The following is a 23,004-nucleotide window of genomic DNA, read 5'->3' as shown; positions in this document are numbered from 1 at the left end:
AGATTGATAATAATGCTTTTTGAGAACATGCTTGGGAGTGTTATAGTCTTAATTGTTCAAGATTAAATGTAAGCATTTTTTTGGCAAGATTGAAATAGCTCTATCATTTTATTTAGGCTAGCACTGAGTTTGTTATAGTAACTTTGGTTGACATTTAGGGGACATCTGTATTCCCCAGATTCCTAAATAGTCATGTTTTATGATCGCTTGCTTCTTTTTTTAGAAGTATAGTTGGCTTAGAATTAGTGATGATATTACTAGTCGCACATGGAATTTCAGATATCTCTTTCTAGGGCCAGTTTTGCTGTGATTGGACAACTTCTAACTCAAAATGGTATGAGAAAATGTAATCAACCTTGACCTTGAACACTGGCTGAGCTCCTGAACTCGAATGAGCTCATTTTATCTGGTTTTGTTTTCTCAACATCTTTCTCTACTCCTCTCTCTCAGGATTGTGCCTCTACTCCTGCTTGTACAGACTGCTTTTTCCAGCAGCATGGACACAAGAAGCATAGTAAGATGATTATAACGCACATAAGGCAGGCCCTTTGGAAAATACTAGGTTTAAATTGGAAGTGAAATGATGTCTTGATTATATGGGCCATACTTGGGAAGTGGAATAAATTTTGTCACTTCGAATATGTTAGTAATCTTAAAGAGAACATCTAGGGAATAGTTGAATTTCTTCACAAAAAATAGGTTAAGTGGAAAAAAAAGTTATTGTGCTTAATAGTGAGCATAAATCATATATACTCTTGCTGCATTTACTTACATTCTGCTCCACATAACTTTACTGTAATGCAAAAGGAATATAACATTACCTATTTAATGTGAATAAATTGCAAACCTGTTAATTTGGTGGTTGGAAATAAAATACATCTTATATTTTGAGGAAGTTCTTCAAACTATAAGATGATAGATCATTGACAGATATACTGCAGGGTTGGAGAAACAAAAAGACTACATCAAATTTTTGGTTTTCTAATTATGAAGGAGCAGATTTTGGTAGAGCTACTGATATGAGAAATAAATGCTGAAAAGAAATTTTTCTGTAGCCTGTAAATTCTTATGTAAGTTAATTCTATTTCAAGTTTGATGATAAACGATGCATTTGTGCTTTGGTTTTTAATTTTATGCATTTGGTCTTCTGATCTGGTTTTACAAGAATTTCTTACACACCATATTTTAAACTCAGGGAAGGATATGTAAATGCATTGTGTCGTCTACTATAGGTCAGGAAGTGTCTCGGTAACTTTGACCTTACCACATTTGGTCAGAATGGAGAATAGAGAATATGTGTTAACGTGTCTTAAACACAGTTATGGCTATGAAGTTAATGTGTGCCAAATTTGTTTTTACAATAATTCCACAACTTAATATAATTTATGTAGGTTGATTTGAAAGACCTAGGATTTTATTCTTTCATTTAGCCAATAAAGTGCTTACCCATGTACCAGACACTTTTCTGTCTGCTGGGACACAGTGGTAAACAAGACAAGCAGGAAGCATACCCTTTTTGGAGCTGATGTTCTTTTAATCCTCCCCTGCCTCGATCCGCCTTATGTGCCTGAGTGAGGTGGTGCAGAGCTGGTGAGGCTGTGCGGGCAGGCCCGGCGCTGGGGCTCTGCACTTTGGGGACCGGCTGGCCGCAGCCCTTCTCACTTCTGGTTGCTCCTCTCAGCATTTTGCCTTAAAGAGTCTAGAATGCTCATCTGTTATTCAAAATAGACATGAGTAAGTAGACTTCTTTCAACAAGAACATGGTTTTATGTTTCAATAGTGGGAAAACAAGATGAGCTACATTAAGTTTTATTTTATACCAAATTTTGTATCATGTGTTTATAGAAATCAGTTTTTATTTTGAAATCATAACTATTGCATAACAGCTGTAGGAATGTTTCCCTTTGTCACTGAAGTATTTGTCTCCACATGCAAATGATTAAAAACTTGTCTTAAGTGGTGACGAAACCTTTATGAATTTGGAGAATAAGTTAATAAGTATTTTTATTTTTAAAGCAAACTTTTGCTTAAGTACATGAAAAAATCGGGTTCTCTTTCTTATAAACGCTTATTCTTTGAATTTGATTGGATGCCTTAGGGCTAATTTGAGTAGCTTGTCAGTGAAAGATGAAACACTTTGGATTGTGTATCTTACGTCTTGGTATATAGAATTTTGGAAATGATATAAAGATCTTTTTATACTGGGTCACAGTCCCTAAAAGGTTTACTGGTACATCTGAAACTAATAGTGTTCTATGTCAGTTATATTTTACTTAAAAAAATAAGTTGACCAAATCCTAGTTCATGGCTTTTTAAAATTTAGTAAGATTTTTACACTGTAAAGTTTTATGGTAAAAAAATAAATAGATTGGGGTGTTTGAATTTATTGAAATATTTGAAGTATATGGGTAAAAAGAATGTTGAGTAAGTGAGAATTTTTATAAACCAAAATATATAGCAGATACCTACTTTCTGCAACAGCTGTTTGCTGTGATGAAAGATGTGTGGCTTAGGTCTTTTTGAAATACTTTTGTTTACCATTGTTAAAAGTGAGCCACTTTACAGTATATAGTGTTGTGCTCTGACCCTCTTGACCCCAACCATCAAGTTTCGGTGGAAGTTTAGGATAAGCTTTTGAGAAAAGGATAGGTGCTACTCTCCTTTTACCAACTAGAAAACTGAGGCCACCGTTGTGGTTTTACCAACAAAATGTGACTTTGTAAGTATTAGAGCTGAAACTGGAAGAGACAGACCCAGGTTTCAACCTTTGCTTGAGATATGTTCTTACCTTTGTGTAAAGAACTATCACTCAGTTTTTCACAATTCCTTTTTACTGTCATAATGTCCAAGTATAAATTAGCCTTTTCCCACTTTTGAACTTTATTTTGACAACTTCAGATTTACAGAAAAGTTACAAGAATGAAGGATTTTATGTACACTTCATCTTGACTTCTCTACCTAATTATGTTAATGAACCATTTTTGCTGTTTTGTTCACTCCCTCTTCACATGCACATGAAAACACACAAACTTTTCCGGGCATTTTGATAGGAAATGCAATTCATTTTACTTTTAAGTGGCTGTTTTCTACAACCAGTGACATTCTTTTACATAGCTATAGTATAGGAATCAACATCAGGAAATTAACCTTGATATAATGCAGTTGTTTGCAGATCTTGATCAGATTTTATTAATTATATCAGTAATGTCCTTAATAACGGAAAGAGTAAATGCTACTCCACACCTTGAATTCATTCATCTTGTTTCTTCAGTATCCTTTACCCTGAAACAGTTGGTTATAACTCTTTGTCTTTTATGACCTTTGATTGTATTGAATGATAATAGGCCAGTTATTTTTAGAATTTTCTCAGTTTGAGTTTTCTTCTGTTGCTTAATGATTAGGTTAAGCTTACACATTTTTCGCATTCTGCAGAAATGATATTGTGTTCTCAGAAAGCACATGGTGTCTATTTATCCCATTAATAGGAATGTTAACTCCCCTCCCCCCTCCCAAGGTTTCTCTGTTGTAAAGATACTATTTATCCCTTTGTAACAAGTATCTTATGGGGAGGTATTTTGAAACTAAGCACATACCTTGTTGCTTATCGAACGTTAACCCATTTGTTTAAGCATCTGTTTAATTCTTGCCTTGAATCAGTACTAATGCCAAAAGGTGATTTTCTAAGTCTATCATTTCTTTATTATTAGCATTCTGTAAAAGCTTTTCCTTCTTCCCCCTTAATGTGTTTATGTATATGTATGCATATCAGTATGAACTCGTGGATTTTTTTTTTTTTTTTTTAATCATTGGGGTTTTTTTGATGGAGAGTGTCTCAGTTTTGACCAGTCAGAGCTATTTCAAGCTGTCTTTTGTGTCCTTTTGATGTGTGGTCGTTATGTTTTGAGAATTCTCTTTCTTACATAATAAGATATTCCCACCCCAGCCTTGGAATCAGCCATTCCTCCAAGGAATTCTAGTTTCTTCTTGTGGATATTTATTAGTGGATTAATCTAGAAATTATATATATTATATACATATGTATATAATATATAACAAACTGCATATATGTATACATGTATACATGTATACATATGTACATAAACATATATACACATAAATTTTTGGTTTTTAACTGTCTGCCTATCTAAAAAGCCATGGATTCACCCTGATAACCTCCAGTTCCAGTCCAACAACTGTAGGGTTCATTCTAGCTTTTCCCCTTTCCAATTCTGTAATTACTTTCTCTGACAGCAAGAAAACTAGTTTCTGTTACCCACAGTGTATTTACATATTTGATCAAACCTAAAACACACAGAAAGTAGTTTCAGAATTGCTAAACCATATGTCTCTGAAAACAAACGTATTAATGAGCATTTAATATTTGTTTATAGTTCTCTTTTTTCTTTTCTTTTTTTTTTTTTTTTTTTTTACCTGAGGGTGTATAGTCAAAATGCTATGTTTAAACATGGCTTGGTTAATTTTTTCCCCTTAATGTGGTTCTGCTATTCATTTGAAGTATAATTAGATTGGGTTTTTTTGTATTCCATTTTGGTTTTTTTCTTCCTTTGTCCATTTTTGGTATTTTATTCCTTTAGTGTGGAAGACATTAAACCCAAATTAACTTTATTCTTCCCTTTTTATTAGTTTCAGCATTTGTAACCATTTATGTTGTGGTTTAAAAATGTTTCTTAACATTTTTCAAATCAAAAAGCCAGAATTCAGAAGTTTAGATGTAGAGAAGGTTTTAGGTGAAAGATGTGTTTCTAATATTGTAGATTCATAGGTGAAAGAAGTGTGTATTCAAAAAACTTTCATTCTCTTGTGAGTGGAATCTCCATCCACAAGGACCAGTAAACTCTTTCTCTAGAGGACCAAATAGTAAATATTTTTAGGTTGTGTTAGCCACTTGAGGTCTCTTTCACAGATTTTTTTTTTTTTAACTTATTTTGAGAGAGAGTGCGTGAGTGTGGGGGAGGGGTAGAGAGAGAGGGAAAGGAGGAGAATCCCCAAGCAGGCTCCATGCTGTCAGTGCAAAGCTAGACATGGGGCCTGAACTCATGAACCCGTGAGACCATGACCTGAGTCGAAATCCAATCAGACACTTAACTGACTGAGCCACCCAGGTGCCCATCTTTTACATATTCTTTAAAACAATTTTTTTTGATATTTATTTATGAGAGAGAGAGAGAGAGAGAGCAGGGGAGGGGCAGAGAGAGGAGACACAGAATCCGAAGCAGGTTCCAAGCTCTGAGCTGTCAGCACAGAGCCTGATAGGGGGCTCCAGCCCATGAACCGTGAAATCATGATCCAAGCTGAAGTTGCACATTTACCGACTGAGCCATCAGGTGCCCCTCTTTCACATATTCTTGTTGGTCTTTCACAATTCTTTTAAAATATGAAAATGTTCTTGGCTTGAGGGCCTACAAAAATAGGCCATAGGCCATAACCTTGCTGGCTCCTACTGGAAACTTTGAAACCTGAGAACTTGATTAATAGTATGCTACTTATAATAATTATAATTGAGCAGGAAGATATATTCCTTGTGGCTTTATAATAGGCTTATTTGGACATCAGCAATAGGAACAAACAACTTAAAAAGCTGCCTTAGTGAAAATAATTTATTTAAAATTTTTGAGCACTTACACCAAGTGTAGATGCTATTCTAGGCTCTAGAGATTTAATAGTGTACAAAACAGACTCCACAACAAAACACAACCCTACCCCCCGCCAAAAAAAAAAAAAAAAAATCTGCCCTCGTCAAGTTTACATTCAGTTTTGTGTGTGGATGTTTTCACAGTTTTATAAAATTCATGTTTTTTGTTTTTTTCATTTAGTGACATTTATCTATTAATTGTTTTCAGGGGTGCCTGGGGTGGCTCAGTCAGTTAAGTGTCTGACTTTTGGTTTCAGCTTAGGTCATGATCTCATGGTTCGTGAGTTTGAGCTCTCGGCTGCCAGCACAGAGCCTGCTTGGATTTTCTCTCTCCCTCTCTCCCCGCCCCTCCCCTGCTCATGCTGTCTCTGTCTTTCTCCCCCAAAGTAAATAAACTTAAAAAGAAATACTTACAAAAATAAAAAAAATATTTTCATATTAATTGCAGAGTGAGCATTTTCTTGAAAACTGGATTAAAAATGCAGCAAAAGGGGCACTTTAAAAAGCTTGGCTCATTGCTTCCCATCTACTAATACTACTTTTGTGTGTGTGTGAAGTGTGATTTTTTTTATTTGAAAATGATTCTTAGTCCTGATGCTTTCAGGTTATAGCTATACTAACTCACTAGAAGATGACAAGCTAAGCCTCATTAATTGGGACAAAGAACCCAGACTTAATTTAGTGATAAATATATGTGTGTTGTATAATCTTAATTTAAAAAAAATTTTTTTTAATGTTTATTTTTGAGAGAGAGGGAGAGAGACAAAATGTGTGCGGGGGAGGGGCAGAGAGGGGGGGGGGAGGGGGGGAGAAGCTGGCTCCAGGCCCTGAGCTGTCAGGGCAGAGCCCAGCTTGGGGCTCGAACCCATGAACATGAGATCATGACCTGAGCTGAAATCGGATGCTCAATCTACTGAGCTGCCCAGGAGCCCCTGTTATAGAATCTTTAAAAAATATTATTCAGATACATTAGTCTTTAAGGCTTTAACGAATGAATGATAATGGAATGATTCTTAAAAATACCATCTGGGGCGTGCAGGTGGCTCAGTTGGTTAAGTGTCCGACTTTGGCTCAGGTTATGTTCTCACAGCTGGTGGGTTCGAGCCCCGCATCAGGCTCTGTGCTGACAGCTCAGAGCCTGGAGGGAGCCTGCTTTGGATTCTATATCTTCCTCTCTCTCTCTGCCCCTTCCCCACTCAAACTCTGTCTCTCTGTCTCTTAAAAAAAATAAACATTAAAAAAAATTGTTTTAAAATACTGTCTGAAGTTGCTAAATGTAGTTTTCTTGAAAAAGGGAGAACATGTCCTGATAGTGTGAGTATTTATTTATCTAATAAAAGCTCCAGAGCTATGTGCAGGTTACCTATCTAGTCCCTGGCTAAATACTGAATAAAACTCATCACAGCGAGTTTTTACAATGTTGTAAGTTTGTTGTAAAAGGATTTTTACCTTTGAGTAGTTTTTCTACAAGCATTTAATTAACCAGTAAGTGCCCTTTTTAAAAACTTTATTGAGGTATGAGTAACTGCTCTTGTAAGGATTATTAACACCTTGAAGTTTTTACACCAAGAAAAATATTATGGTAATTACTCTTATTGAGCAAAATTTTCCAAATTCTTGTTTCTATTTCTGTCAGGAGAACTCAAAACCTTTTTTATAGGCCTGTCTCTGCTTTTGTGGCAATTGTAGGAACAAGGGTTGTAACCAACTTAGCTGAAGGGTATTGACATTTTAAAGGAGTTGGCCAGAGATACCACATCATTCCTTGTACAGAATTTCCCAGTTTTTTAACTCATTTGCATAATCAAAGGATTAAGATGCCTTAGGCCTGTTACAGCTGTAATAATTAATGATTCGAGATAATTCTGTGAGAACTTCTTTATTTACAAGTCCTTCAAGATCGTTAGACCATTTTTTCATTCTATTTTACTTAGAATTTTCCAGTTGCTACAATGTAATTATAGCTGATGAAGGTTTTCATGTAATAGGAACTAGTGGTTGGAAAGAATGCTGCAAAGAAGTAGTTGCTGGTTGTTTGAGCTTTATTTTTTATGCATATGTGCCGGCTATCAGGCATTGTATTCTGCAGAGTGGTTATCAGCCTTAAAACTTAGATACCTGTGTTCTGTTTCTCAATTCATATTCCAATAGGGGTGAGAATGGGAATGGATTACTACAAAGTAGTAGTAGATTACTACAAGTAGGTAGTGTAATGAATATTATGTTACAGAAAGTAGTGATACAGCATGTGTAAACTGTGTGTAAGCTCTTTATTGTGTATGTCATGATGTATACAGAATGAGAGAGGAGATGTTATGTGATGCAAAGGATAGATGATTTTCAAGAAAATAGAAGCTTTAGGTAGGGGATGGGGTTGGGTAGATGATGGAAAATGGGCCAGGGATGTTCTGATGAAGGGCCTTTGTACACTGTATGTAAGACCTCATTTTTAATCAAAGAGGATTGGAGATTCTGAAGGGTTTTGAAATTGTGTTTCAGAAAAATGAGTAGTATCTTTGAAACAGGGCAGGACAATGGAGGGATGAGATTAGAAGGGAGGCTAAATTAGTATAGAGAAGATGAGGGGTTCAACTAGAGTGATAATAGGGAGAAGAAAAAGGGATGAATGCAAGAGAAATTTCATAATAATAAGGAGCTAGATATGAGGACAAGGGTGGTGCCAGGGCTTTAGCTAAGTGACAAAGTAAATAAAGGGGTATGGTATCAATCACTAAGAGGGGCAGATCAGGAGGAGCTAAAAACTTGAGAAAGATAATTTGGTGGGTTGGGTTGAAGGGAGATCGTTTTTAATAACCTGGAATAAAAGGAAGATCTTTACTATGGAAGGACTGAAATACTACCCATATCTCAACCACTAAAAGTTACTTTTACTATTTTGCTGAATACAGTAGTAATTTTGAGAGTTTTCTAGGGAGATGATACAGAAAAGAGAAGCAGGCTTAAGGCAAAATCTTGTGGAATCTTTATGTTCTTCAGTTTTTTAATTTATTTTTTTTAAGATAAGACTTCGATCCATTCTGTTATATTGTATTTGTGAATATGAGACATTTAAAAGCAACTCTGTATGCATAGGATGCTTGATTTTAAACTCTGCTTATGATGCAATTGCTTTTCTTCTGTGCAATTGAAATATAAGTTGTATATGGAGAGATCTGTGAGTAAGATTGATTTAATTTTCTTTAAGGTTTTTATTAGAATTTCTTAACATTGAGCTTACTCATATCATTCAGCATTTTATTAGCTCCTGTTAGCCACATCATTCTTTATCTTATTTAACTATGTCTGTAATAACCAATTGTGAACGTGAAATTGTAAAGGTAAAGACTACATCATTAGAAATATAGAACCCGTTATTTATCTGAGAAATTTCAGCTAATATGGTTTGTGGGGATCTGTTTTGAAGAGGATTTAAAAATGAATTATTCTTTCTCATTTTTTTTTTTTTTTGGCCATTTCATTATTATTAGTACTTCTAAAATTAAAGGATATAAAACTCATATCATTTCATTTCAATGTTTCACAAAAGACATAGGGAACTGAAATTAAACAAAGTTGGATTGTTTGGATCTCAGGGAAAATTTAAACTAAAGAGTTACTTTTATATATGTGTATGTTTGTTTATATTTATGGATTTTGGTTTCTCCCATGGAGAATCATTTGTTTCCTTTGACTTTAGGGTACTCAGAGACCATTACAGTCATGTGACACATTTGTAGCTATAGGCATAACTGAAGTGTGTGGTTCTATGATTGGGTTTCTTGTTTACTTCCGTGCTTAGACTTGATTTCCAGAAATTACAGATTTTAGACCTGAAAGATGTATATCACTTAACAAACAAACAAAGATGTGTATCACTTAACAAACTCATTTTATGGATGAATAATCAAGACCGAGAGACGATGAAACTTACTTAGTATCAAAGACACATAGTCAGCAACCAAATTAGAATTTCTGCTCTTGTGACTCATTTTAGCATTCTTATTTTTTCAGCGTGTATTTGTTTAGTGAGATTTTGGTAGTACTTAATGTGTGTGTGTGTTGGATGTAGAGGAGTGGAAATAGGGTATTTTAGTTGATTATTATCATTTCATGCTGCCCCTGGGTCAGGATAAGGAATGAACTATTATGTTATACTGCTGCTCTCCTGCCCATAAGATAAGGTGCCATAGGAAAATATGCATACCTTGGCAGAGAAGTACCACACAGTAACACCCCTCTAGCCAGCAGTTTTCTAGCAATTCATCCCTCTCCAGAAAAGTGAAAAAGCCATTGGGTCAAAGCTCACGTATCTTACACCTTCTTTGTGGGAAAGGAGTACAATTACTCTGTAAGCCTGTATCCTTAGCATTTTCCTAATGTTCACATTTTAATAGTGGTGGCTACTTTGTAACTACCTTTAGATTTTCTGGGACTGCTGTTTTTACAAGGCTTCTGGTTCAGGTATTTTAAAGCAAGGCTGCAGGGTCACTGTGGTTACTGTCACAGTAGGATGTGATTGTAGTTGACAAGGGAAGAGATAGTTGTATCATTTATAAAATGGGGTTACACAAGATAACCTTTAGGATTTCTTTAATATTAACCCTGATGAACAAGTTTTCTAATTAATTTTTCTTGGCTTCAGTTTACTTATTTCAAAAATAAAGATAATGATGCCTTCCTTGACCACCTCTAAGAATTTGTTTAAATATTTAAAATATTGGCTTGTTTTAGAATGTTTAGAAAAGCTCGTTTAAGTAAAATAGTAAAATTATTTTTTCAGTATTTGCGAAGTTAATACAAGTTCTAGGGACACCTGGTTAGCTCGCTCGGTTAAGCGTCTGACTCTTGATTTTGGCTCAGGTCATGATCCCATGGTTGAGGGATTGAGCCCTGTGTTGGGCTCCATGCTGACCGCACAGAGCCTGCTTGGGATTCTCTCTCTGCCCCTCCCTAGCTTGCTCTCTCTCAAAAATAAACATTAAATAAATACAAGTTCTAATATTATGTTTTTAAAATTTTTTTAAGTGATTATTTCAGAGAGAGAGAGAGAGAGAGAGAGAGAGCGCGCGCAAGGGAGGGGCAGAGAGAAAGGGAGACACAGAATTGGAAGCAGGCTCCAGGCTCCACACTGTCAGTGCAGAGGCCCATGCAGAACTCCGTCTCACGAACTGTGAGATCATGACCTGAGCTGAAGTTGGATGCTTAACTGATTGAGCCACTGAGACGACCCCAAGAAAATCTATTTTAAAGTTATTAGGAGTATAATTTTGCACTAGAATGTATAAAGTATTTATTTTACACAGATACATATATACACACTTACAGTATTTGTGTATGTACATAGGTGCGTATAGAAAATTCTGGAAGGCAATCTACCAGTCTTTTAACAGTGGTCATTTCTTAAGAGAGCAGTAGGTGGATAGTGTGCAGTGAATGAGATCTTTCAATATTTGGAATTTTTCATTTGGAATTACCATGTTACATTTATAATATCCCTCAAACCCAAAATACTACGTTTCTTAGCTTTTGTGAGAAAGAGGGAGTTAGTCTATCTTAATAATAATACTATTTTTTTAATGTTTTATTTTATTTTTGAGAGAGAGAGTGCAAGCAGGGGAGGGGCAGAGAGGGAGACACAGAATCTGAAGCAGGTTCCAGGCTCTGAGCTGTCAGCACAGAGCCCAACGCGGGGCCTGAACCCATGAACCGTGAGATCATGACGTGAGCTGAAGTTGGACATTCAGTCAACTGAGCCGCCTGGGCACCCAATGATACTGCTACTTTTCAATGCTAATTAATATAATGAGATCACATTTTGTATATATCAACTGCACATTTATTTTTAATATTTATTTATTTTGAGATAGAGCACGCACATGAGCAGAGGAGGGGCCGAGAGAGGGGGAGAGAGAATTCCAAGGAGGCTCTGTGATGTCAGTGCAGAGCCCAGTGAGGGGCTGGAATTCATGAACCATGAAATTGTGACCTGAACCAAAATCAAGAGTTGGATGCTTAACCAGCTGAGCCACCCAGGTGCCCCTGACTAAATCCTTTAGAGAGTGAGCTTGCTTGTTAAAGGTTGGAAGATTGTTAAACCTTATTTGACGATTGCTTAAAATTCATATTGAAGTGAAATTTGTTTAGCTGTTACTTGGTCAGTAGATGCATAAGCTTCATAATCTGATGTCTTTTGATCAGAGTCTTCTTGGTTATTAGTTAGGTTGATGCTACTCAATGGCAGTGTCTCCACAAGCATCTACCGTCTTACTCAGTGGCTCACTTGTGTATGTTCAGTTGGCTGCTAGCTGGTGGGCTGTTTTGTTGGGTGTTTGGAAACCGAGCGTCTGGGTAGGCAGAAGAACTGGGTTTGGGACATGGTTCTGTAGCTTACTACCAATTTGAATTGCGTTAGGTTACTTACCCTAAATTTATCCATCTATAAAATGAGAACAATATTAATGTGTCATTCTGAAGATAAAAGCGATACAGCCTTTATGATAGTACTTAATAATTGACAAAGTGTATGAAAAGTCATTATTACTATCTTTCTTCTTCATCATGCTACTGCCTGTCGCTTGTTTTAATTCTGTATATTTGTTGCTCATATTTCTGGAATCATTTCACCCGAAGGCCTGGTAGGCTCTTGTTCTTATTCTCTCTCTGATACTTAGTCTTTGGTATTTATTCTTTATTTCTTTAACTGTTATCTCTTCAGGAATGACTTGTATTTTTGCTTTTCTCTTCTGGGATTCAGTCTCATGTTTTTTTAGTTATTTTGTATCCATGTGCACGTGAAATTATATTGTTATCACTTGAATCTAAACTTGTATTCCTTCCACAAACTTCTTTTAGACTTTCTCTTTTTTTCTTCTCATTTTATATAAAAGAATATTTTAATTCTTGTCCTTAGGAACTGGAAAGACTATACATATTTGGAAATGAGCCTGTACCAAACACTGGCCAAAGAAAAATCTGCGACTTTATGCCTTATCTTTGTTCTGGTCACTCAGAGATACAGTGTTATCAGCTGTGATTGTTGTTGCTTTTTGCCTCACATTATTTTTGTCTGTGTGTTCAACGTAGTCTACTTTCCCTTCTGCATAGATACAGGACCCCCTTTTCACATTCTAATATGCCACATCTCTGAGGCCTGATGGGAATACTAATATTCTGTGTTATGTTGTCTTGTGACTGACATCACCCATCTGGTATGTTTCACTTTCCCCTGATTGCCACATCTTATTCATTGTTAGAGAAAATATTGTGACTGGGTTTTTCTTTTCCACCTGTCTCATGACAGGGTTCTGACCCTCTTGCCCAGGTAACTGCATACGATTAAGAGATGTTTCAAGAACGAAGCTGCTAGCTATTTCAGATTCCTGTCTTACAAAGTGATGGAACAGCTCTGATGCAGGTTTTCAAAACATGGCTTTTATTTGCTTTTCCTACAGTCTAGTCTTCCGTCCTCCCCGGATGCTCTAGCCTGAACCTAGACTTCCTCTTTATGTCAGTAGTAAAATCATACTCCCAAATACCCAGACTTGAGAACTTGGAATTTTCCTAGTTGCCTCTTTCATTTATATCTTCTCAGTCATAAAATCCAATGAGTTATTTTTAAAAATGTGTTCTGCATCCTTCCTTTTTATTCTTAGTATTAAATAATAAAAATAAAATGTTGATACTTTAGTCCAGGTCCTCATTATGTCCCCCCTTTGGTTTGTTATAGTTAGTTTTGAGTTGGCTTTTAATTTACTATTCTCTGTTCTCTCTAGGTCATACTGTAGAACTAAGTCTTTTTATATTATTAGATTAATTTTTACTACATTAATCTTTTCAGACCACTGTTTTGCTTGAATTGCTTTATACTTTTAAAAACATTTCATATTACCTTTGCGTTCAACTGTGCAGACTTCTTAGCTATGGGTTTCAGGCTTTTTATAAGACTATATTTTAGAAATGAGTAAGATATTTATAAGTAAATGTAGAAGTGTGCTTATCATATACATCGTATATACACAACACTATGAAATGGGAACATTATAGTAATATATGAAGGTATGCATTATATATTCTTATCTATGTGTCTTATTGTTTTGGTACTCTGATTCTCCAGTAGGAAAGCACAGCATTCTATTGATATTCTAATGAATTCCCATTAGGAAATAGCCCTCTTCTCCAATCCTTCTTGAAAATTGCTATTTGTAAAGAGAGATTTATTGATGAGTGTGTTATGAATGTAAATAGTGTGGAAGCAGAATCACAGCTGTTAACAGAAATGCTCTCTTTTTCCAGTCAGCGCATTTCACTTCCGTTTTCTTTATTAAACCTTTTCTCTGTTAGCAAATGCATATACATTTCATTTGTTTGAATGTAGCATTTTTTATCCTGGCACTAAATTATGCCATGTGTTTTGTTTTCATGAGGCAAAATCTTCAGTTTCTCATGGGTCCCCCAAATTTTAAATACCACTTTAGTATATTATTCCTCTGTTAAATGCAAATGAGAATTTGAGAGAAGAGAAACAAAGATCCTCAGCCACTAATAGTTAAGTAAATTGTTTTCCCATACATCAGTTTTTTAATATACACACCTCAAATTAGTGTCTTCACAGAATTACCCGTGATTACATTTTAAAGACATTAGGGATAATTAGCTGACCATGGTGAATTTCAGAATGCTAAGAATCTGCTATATCATAGTAATGGTATGTCACTGACCTCCCCTTCTATGTCAGTAGATTGTTACATATTTGAGGTGAAGTTCTTCAAGGTTTTTGTTGTTGTTGTTGTTGTTGTTGTTGTTGTTTTTTTTTTTGGTTTCTTAAGGGCTTAATATTGTGCATATCTGCAGATCTAGTTAGTGACTGTTGGTTTAATTATATTTAAATCATTGTTTGGCTTTGACCTATTAATTGGTTGAATTTGGCTTGGTATTTCTCAGTTCTTTGTTTTTAGTTGATAACACCTTGATAATAAGACTTTATTGATCTGAGTAAGAATATTGAGTGGTGATGATTAACTCTGAAAGTCAATTTGAAAATTGTATAGAAGAATGATTATTATACGATATTGTAAATGATATTGGGGATTATTTCAGAGTGAAGCATTCTTCTGCTTTGAAATAATTTCTTATTTTCATGAATATTGGCATAGAATTATAAATAAAAGGCTGCAAAGATTTTTTTTTTTTAATGTTTATTTTTGAGAGAGCGAGCAAGCAGGGGAGGGGCAGAGAGAGAGGGAGACAGAGAATCGGAAGCAGGCTCCACACTGTCAGCGTAGAGCCTGACATGGGGCTTAAACTCAACAAACCATGAGATCATGACCTGAGCCGAAACCAAGAATGGATGCTTAACAGACTTGAGCCACCCAGGTGCCCAAGGCTGGAAAGATTGAAGTTCAGGGGGGAAAAATAAATGTATATCTTTACCTGTGGTTTTCATATTCCACTTCTTTGAGCAAAATAGATCTGTTTCATTTGAGTGAATTTAAATATGAAGAAGCCTGATAAATTTTTGCCGATTTGTATTTGGTTACTTGATTACCGTTGGAACCCAGTAAGCTGCTTGATCAAAGTTGAATATGCATATATGTGGATACCTGATACGTTCAAGGAACTATTTTAGACATTGTGGAGGATATGAAATAAAAGATACTGATATTGGTTCCTGTTTATTGAAGGTTTACAATATGTGAGGTCAGTGCTTTCCAAAGTGGGTGGATGAATGGAAAGATGGATAGCCAGGTAGGTAGGTAGATAGAGACAGACAGACAGACAGACTAAACAGAGAACAAATTATGACCAAATAAATTTACCCTTGTGATAAGATTGCTGTGAAGGTCATAAGCAGGGTGTATAACAGTTGCAGGAGGATATATACATCACTAGTGGCACAGTGTGATTTAAGATATGAAAGTTAACTCCCTTTTCCCATTTTACTGATTACAACTAGGAAAAAGTCTGAGTTTTGTACCACTGTGTCTTTTACATTTCTAGGTATTTGCTGTCTTTAAAAAAATAAAACAGATTGCACTTTAGACTCAGCCTTTGGCAAGAATTATCCAGAGAGAATTTAATCATGTTTTACTTTCCTTATAATTAATTTTAGTATTACCTTCTACTTATGACTGTGGGCTAGCTAGAACAGTGTCTCAAATTTTTACAACCCACAATAAGAAATATAATTTGTGGGGGTACCTGGGTGGCTCAGTTGGTTGAGTGTCCAACTCGTGATTTCAGCTCAGGTCATGATCCCAGGGTCGTGGGATCAAGCCCAATGTCAGGCTCCACACTGAGCATAGAGCCTGCTTAAGATATTCTCCCTCTGCTCCTCTCTCCTGCTCGTGCGCTGTCTCTCTCTCTCTCTTGCTCTCTCTCAAATTAAAAAAAAAGAAGCAATTTAATATGTGTCATGAGCCAATAGTCACATATGTAAATATAACAGGACACAAGTCTCACCCAAGAGTAGTCAGTGTGTACTTCATTATTTTCTATTTTATTCTGTTTTATTTTAATTGGGCTATAATTACCATGAAAAAGTTTTCATCTAGTTGATTAATTAAATTATGGTTTGAAAAAAAGTAAAAGAAATGCATGAAATAGAAAAAGGAATGTGTGGTAGGACTTTTGTTTAATTGTAAGAAAATTATGTGTGCCTAATAAATTATATTCAGTTGTTATAACACATTTTTCTGAATGTTTTTCTTATTTTTACATTTAATTCTTACATTTATAAAACTAGTTATTACAGATATTTTGTATTTGTCATGTAATATATTAGGTGTTTCCATATTTCCATGTTAATAATGTATGTATGTTAGCTTTCTGTCTCTTAGAATACCTTACTAAATTTTTATTCTTGAACATTTTTTAACTGTTATATAAAATGTTGATGTGGGGGCGCCTGGGTGGCTCAGTTGGTTAAGTGTCTGACTTTGGCTCAGGTCATGATCTCGCGGTTCGTGAGTTCGAGCCCCACATCAGGCTGTCTGCTGTCAGCACAGAGCCCTCTTTGGATCCTCTGCCCTCCCCCCGCCCCCCTCTTCCCCTGCCCCACTTTTGTGCACGCTTGCTCTCTCAAAAAAAATACACATTTAAAAAAATGTAAAAATTCCATGATTCTGACTTTTTGCTTCTTAAAATATATGAAGTCACTCATAAACATTTTGTAGCTCTTGTATTTAGCACCATACTACCTTTTCCTTCCAGACATTAGTTTTCAGTTCTAAAATTTTCAAATTTTCAGTTGGTTCTTTTTTGTAGTTTTTCTTTCCTTGATGAAAACTTCTGTTTTTGCGTTTATTTCAAGAATTTGCTCCTTTGCCTTATTGGAGATGATTATGATTTCTTTAAAGTTTGATAATTCCAACATCAGCATCTTCCTGTGGTTGGCATCTGTTGATTATCCTTTCACTTGAGCGTTTTCCTGGTGTGTGTGTGTGTGTGTGTGTGTGTGTGTTTGTATGTCCAGGAAGTTTGGCTTGTATACTGGACGTTTTCAGTATTATATTGTAGGACTTTGTTAAAATCATCTTAAGAATGTTGATTTGTTTTCTTTAGCAGGCATTCAGCTTGGTTAGGTTCAGGATGCAATTTCTGTCTTCCCTTTTTGTAGTGGTTTTGACGTCAGTTCCATCTTACAAGCATTTTGCGTTTTGCTGTTTAGGTGTACTCAAAGCATGTGCCACTCAGGAGTTCGTGGTTTATACAGATTTTTGTTCTCAGAGCCTTTGCTGGGTTTGTTTTGGGCCTGTTTCACGCAAACACAATTCCAGAGTGAGCCCAAGACTTTTAAGTTCCTGCACAGAATTAGAGGATCCTCCTCAGATCTCTGTACAATTCCCATACTCTCTCTAGATCCCAGGGCATCCTTTTCTCTGTTCTCTGGCCAAAAAATCAGGTTTCTCTCCGTGTTGAGCCTTCAGAGATGGAGTGGTGAGAGAAAAAAATGGGGATTTTGGATAATAAAGCCCCTTTTCCTAGTTCCTCTATCTGGAAGTTGCTATTCTTTGGGGGGTTTTTAGGTGCTGGCAACAGTTGCTTCTCTCCAACCCATCGCGGGGCCCAGGGGGAAATGGGAGGGGGGAAGAAAAGAAGATTGCTCCTGATGTCCAGCTCAGCAGCATGGAAGAGGCCTTTTACCTGGTGTTCAGGCTGGACACGAGGGGTTTCCTCTAGTGTTTCTGCCTCTAGCATTGGCTGCAGTGATTCTGCCTACTCTCGGGGATCGAAGCCTGTACATAATACAATTATTTACAACTTAAAGCAATATGAAATTTACCTCAGTCCCTTCCCCTGCCATCACCGGTTATTCTACTCCAGTTTCTGGTCAGCTTCCTGTTGTTTCTACTTCTCAGTCCTCAGGTAGCCTCAGGTTGCCTTTGTGTGTTTAGTCTGGCATTTTTAGTTGTACTCAGTGGGGGGAGAGAGGCTGTATTGGCTTGCTCCATCTTGGCTCACTGCCACTCTGGTATACCACTTTAAGAGGTTTTTGTCGTCGTTTTGAGAGAGAGAGAGAGAGAGAGCGAGCGAGCGAGCGTGAGTGCGAGCAGGGGAGGGGCAGAGGGAGAGAGTGAGAGAATAAGCCCACATTGTGCATGGAGCCTGACTCCGGGCTCAATATCACGAATGTGAGATCATTACCTGAACTAAAATCAAGAGTCACTCAGGCACCCCAAGAGTATTGTTTTATCCACTTTATCCCAAGAATTTGGGAAGGATATGTAAATTTTTGTATTGAATTAAGGGACTACGCAAATAAGTTTTTGTTGTCTAAATTTAGTTTTTTAAGTAGTAGTTTTTTGGAGGAGAGTTGATTATAGTTTTTCTTTGTTACTAACACAGTTTTATTTATTAAAAAAAAATTTTTTTAGTGTATTTATTTTTCAGAGAGAGAGCGCATGAGCAGGGGAGGGGCAGAGTGAGAGGGAGACACAGAATCTGAAGCAGGCTCCAGGCCCTGAGCTGTCAGCACAGAGCCCGATGCAGGGTTTGAACTCAACGAGCTCTGAGATCATGACCTGGGCCGAAGTCAGATGCTTAACTGACTGTCCCCCCAGGCACCCCCACTAACACAGTTTTAAACTGTAAGTTAGATTCTAAGATAAATGGCTTCCTTTTTATAAGAGTGTTCAAAACTATACTATTAATCTTAGACCCCTGCCATGGTTGAGAAATAGAATGTTCTCCTTGGTAATATACAAGGTTAATTATTTATGTGAAAATACTTTAGCCCATAGGAAAGCATAATTAGTTACAAAGCATGTAAACATATATGTTTGTCATAATAATTATGTTAGCACTTATACATATCAAATTCTGGCTTTTTAAAAAATACTTATTTTGATAGAGTGCATATGAGGAAGGGGCAGAGAAGGAGTGACAGAGGATCTGAAGCAGGCTCTGCACTGACAGGCTAACAGTAGCGAGCTGCTGAGTTGGACTCTCAACTGACTAAGCCACCCACCGCCTCACCAAAAGCGTAGTGTGTAGGTTTGATCTTACTAGACAGATGTTTGCATACTTCACATTTATAATTTTAAGAAAATAGGCATCATTTTTCCCGATAATATTTTATACTTCTGTATTTTCTGTTTTTTATTTTAGAAGAGAGCATACGTGAGCTGGGGAGAGGGGCAGATGGGGTGAGAGAAGGGAGAGAGAGAGGACAGCGAGAGAAAGAGGGAATCTTAAGTAGGCTCCATGCTCAGTGCAGAGACTGATTCAGGACTTGATCCCAGGACCCTACGATCATGACCTGAGCCAAAATCAAAAGTCAGATGCTCAACCTACTGAGTCACCCAAGTGCCCCACTTTTTTTTTTTTCAAAGAGGTTCTGGATTTGAGATCCTGACAGAGGTATAGTTTTGCATACCCTTCACTAAATAATAATTACTTTCGTTGTATACTTAATTATACTTTGCAGACTGTTTGTTAGAATATTACCTGTCTCCAGAAGCATGCTGTCTGTTCCATGAGGACAGAAATGTTGTCAGTCTCTTCTATTGGATCCATAGTGCCTGGCACTAATGAGTATTTTTGGATTGAGTGATGAATTGTTGGATTATAGAGAATTTGCATTTTCTGTCATCTTTGGGCTTTTAAAAATATTTTCCAATTTTTCTGTACTAAAATATAATCACAGAAAAGGTTTTAAAGCCCAAGAGCCTTTAAGGTTATATTTTAAAGGAAAAGATTATTTCTTAATTTTCCTCATTGATTTTTAGATTTATAACATTTTAGATTTTATGTGCTGTGATGTTTCAATTACATATGGTTTATTTATTTCAAAGATGCACTTGAAACATTGGAAATTTTTAAAAAGTTTTTTAAAATATTTATTTTTGACAGAGAGAAAGCAAGTGAGGGAGGAACAGAGAGAGAGAGGGAGACAAAGAATCCGAAGCAGGCTCCAGGTTCGGAGCTATCAGCACAGAGCCCAACTCGAGGCTTGAACTCACAAACCGTGAGATCATGACCTAAGCTGAAGTCAGATGCTTAACCGACGGAGCCATCCAGTCACCTCAAAACATTGGACATTTTTATACTGGCACATTATTAGTTTAAAATCAGGAGCTGTGCCTTTGTTAAAAGCTTGATCTGGGGCGCCTGGCAGAATATCTGTAACATATCTTTTGCTCTAAAAAGTTCTGATTGTTCAAGAATATTTCTACTTCAATGGAAATAACCCAAGCTTACGTATAGTTTTCATTCAAACATTTGTTACAAAGAAATATACTTTAAAAAATCTGAGGTAGGGGCAGCTGGGTGGCTCAGAATTTGCGGTCTGTGAGTTTGAGCCCCGCGTCGGCCTCTGTGCTGACAGCTCAGAACCTGGAGCCTGCTTCAGATTCTTTGTCCCCCTCTCTGTCTGCCACTCCCCTGCTCACATCCTCTCACAAAAATAAAAAACATTAAAAAAAAAAAAATCTGGGGCGCCTGGGTGGCTCAGTCAGTTAAGTGTCAGACTTCAGGTCAGGTCACAATCTCGTGGTCCATGAGTTTGAGCCCTGCGTCGGGCTCTGTGCTGACAGCTCAGAGCCTGGAGCCTGCTTCAGATTCTTTGTCTCCCCCTCTCTCTCTGCCCCTCCCTCACTTGTGCTGTTTCTCTCTCTCTCTCAAAAATGAATAAATGTAAAAAAATAAAAATTTGAGTATAAAGTCACTGTTGGTTTCATTATTCTTTTAGAAAATGCTTTTAGTGTTGCATTTTCTTAGTGTTGAATCTGCTACTGTTAATTCTGTTGTTACTTTCTGGTCACATTCTGCTATGTCAAGTGCAACTGATTTTATGTTACTTCAATACATGCTTATTGTATCTAATATTTCATTGTATCTAATATGTATCTCAAATCAAAAAATAATTTGGAAGACCCTGCTATATAGGAGAGGAGAACTTGTATATTAGGGAGTGACAAATTTTGGATGTAGTTGAAGTAAACCTTTTAGTAAAGTATTCCTTCTCAGGTATTACAGTTGGAGAATAATCTCTTTAAAGTGACTATCAGTGAAACAAGTCTCTTACTTACTTTTTTTATTCCTATATGCAAAACACTGAATTTCTATTTTTTTTATGTTTCAAGTTATTTAGGAAATTTTTTTTCATTTTAATTTTGACTTTGAATTATAAAAATAACTTTCACAAAAATATTTTGCAAAAGTTAAAAAAATCTATACAGTCAAGATATAACGAAGAAAAATCATTTACAGCTTTTTTAACTGTGTAAGTTTTCTGTTGGTGTGTAACACATTGCCACAAATTTAGCTTGTGGCTTAAAGGACCACAGATTTATTTTACAAATTCCATGGGTCATGACCCAAGCACTAGTTTGCTGCCTTTGCTGATGGGCTCACCAGGCAGAAATCTAGGAGTCATCTAGGCTGGATGCTCTCATTCAAGACATGGGTTCCTCTTCCAGCTTCATTTAGGTTGCTGACTGAATACAGTTCCTTGCTGTTATAGGGTTGAGGTCTGGTTAGTTCGCTAGCTATGGGCTGGGGTGTTGCTCTCAGTTCCTACCAGCTACCTCAGGTCCTAGTAGTCATGTGGCCCCCTCACACGGCCATGTGAGAGAGCTAGATCTTTGGTGTCTCTTCTAATGACACTAGTCCTGTTGAGTCAGTCTTATGATCTCTTGTAACTTTACACTCTTACAATCTCATGTCACTTTACCACCATGTAGGCTCTATTTTCAAATACAGTCACATTCGTGGTTGGGGATTCAACATAAGAATTTTGAGGGGAGAGATACTGTGGAGGGCCATTGTGGCAAGTATAGTTAAAACAAGATTGCACTAAGATATGATTATTATATTTTTCAAAGTAACATAGGCGTGTAATTTTTTTAAGGACAAAAGAAATTTTATTTGAAGCTCATCCTTCTCACCTTACGCTGGATCCTCCAAAGAGAAAAATGTTTTAGTTCTTAATACTTTAGTTCCTTTGCTGATTACGTTCATGTATCTAAGCAGTATTTTTGTAATACTGTTCCTTGAATAGTCGATTTTAGATGTTATTGACTTTTTGCAAGAATAGATGAGGCATTAGTTCACTTGTGTTGCTCTTGCTGTCTTTAATACCTCAATTTTGCGTGGTGGGACTCTGGAATTAGGCAGGACAAATTATTTTCCTCTGGGTGTGTCTTCTGTGTGTACTGTGGCTTGTGGTTTCCTCTTTATGTCCTCAGTTACTAATCCCCTTAATAATATTTCCAGTTTTTGTAAATTTGTGACATCTTGTTTGCTGATTATACTCCCCTTCCTATTCTGTTTTCATTGTGAGGTTTTGTTTTTTTTGTTATTTTTCCACCTGTTTAAAATTGTATTCCTTTATTGTCCTCCTAATAGGAGGAAGAGGAGAAAAATGTCTGTAGTCAGCTTGCTGTCTTGAATTTAAAGTATCAGGATTGTGTTTGTTCCACAATTTCTGATTTTCTGATTTTGGAGATTTGAGGGATTCTAACTAGTACTATCAAGGCAGTAAAGGACCATTGTTGGGAAAGATGGATTGGATTGATCACTGTTTTAGTTATTTTAGGTTTACATAGTGGGTTAATTCCATTGATCATGGAGCCACACCCTTGAAGGTTTAACAATTAACCTGTAAATGAGCAAGATTTTACCTAAATTTGATTGTTCTCCTGGGTGGTCAGTTAAGTTCTTTTTTGGGCTCTTCCAAGGTAATGATAGAATTCATGTAATACCTATGCTCAGATTGGGAAAGGCACTGAAGTTTTTGAAGTGAGTTCCCTTAAAATAACAGCATGAAGTACAACATTTTGTTAAGTTTTGGGTGATGAGTCACACTCAGCGTGTGGAAGAGGGTGGATCAAGGAGGACATGAATATGCTTTC

The 23,004-nt window shown here is 36.5% G+C and overlaps 1 protein-coding gene and 1 pseudogene across 9 annotated transcripts in view; one reads left to right on the top strand and one right to left on the bottom strand.

Moving 5' to 3' along the window:
* Nucleotides 1–23,004, top strand: part of SCAF8 (SR-related CTD associated factor 8) — a 205,132-nt gene that overhangs the window by 6,307 nt on the left and 175,821 nt on the right. The window contains exon 2 of one of the 9 annotated variants that reach the window (XM_019412648.2): nucleotides 451–514. The exons of the other annotated variants lie outside the window; for them this stretch is intronic. Within the exon in view, the coding sequence (XP_019268193.1) occupies nucleotides 497–514 (18 nt within the window). The 5' untranslated portion in view covers nucleotides 451–496. The remainder of the gene's footprint in view (nucleotides 1–450; nucleotides 515–23,004) is intronic. 9 annotated transcript variants of the gene reach the window in all.
* On the bottom strand, nucleotides 12,610–13,080 carry LOC128777624 (single-stranded DNA-binding protein, mitochondrial-like; annotated as a pseudogene).

This window comes from Panthera pardus, unplaced genomic scaffold, assembly GCF_024362965.1.
Source record: "Panthera pardus isolate Hobbes unplaced genomic scaffold, ASM2436296v1 HiC_scaffold_17, whole genome shotgun sequence".
In the NCBI taxonomy this organism is placed as follows: domain Eukaryota; kingdom Metazoa; phylum Chordata; class Mammalia; order Carnivora; family Felidae; genus Panthera; species Panthera pardus.
The sequence above is the reverse complement of the archived record's forward strand: the minus strand, read 5'-3'. Positions and strand labels throughout refer to the sequence as shown.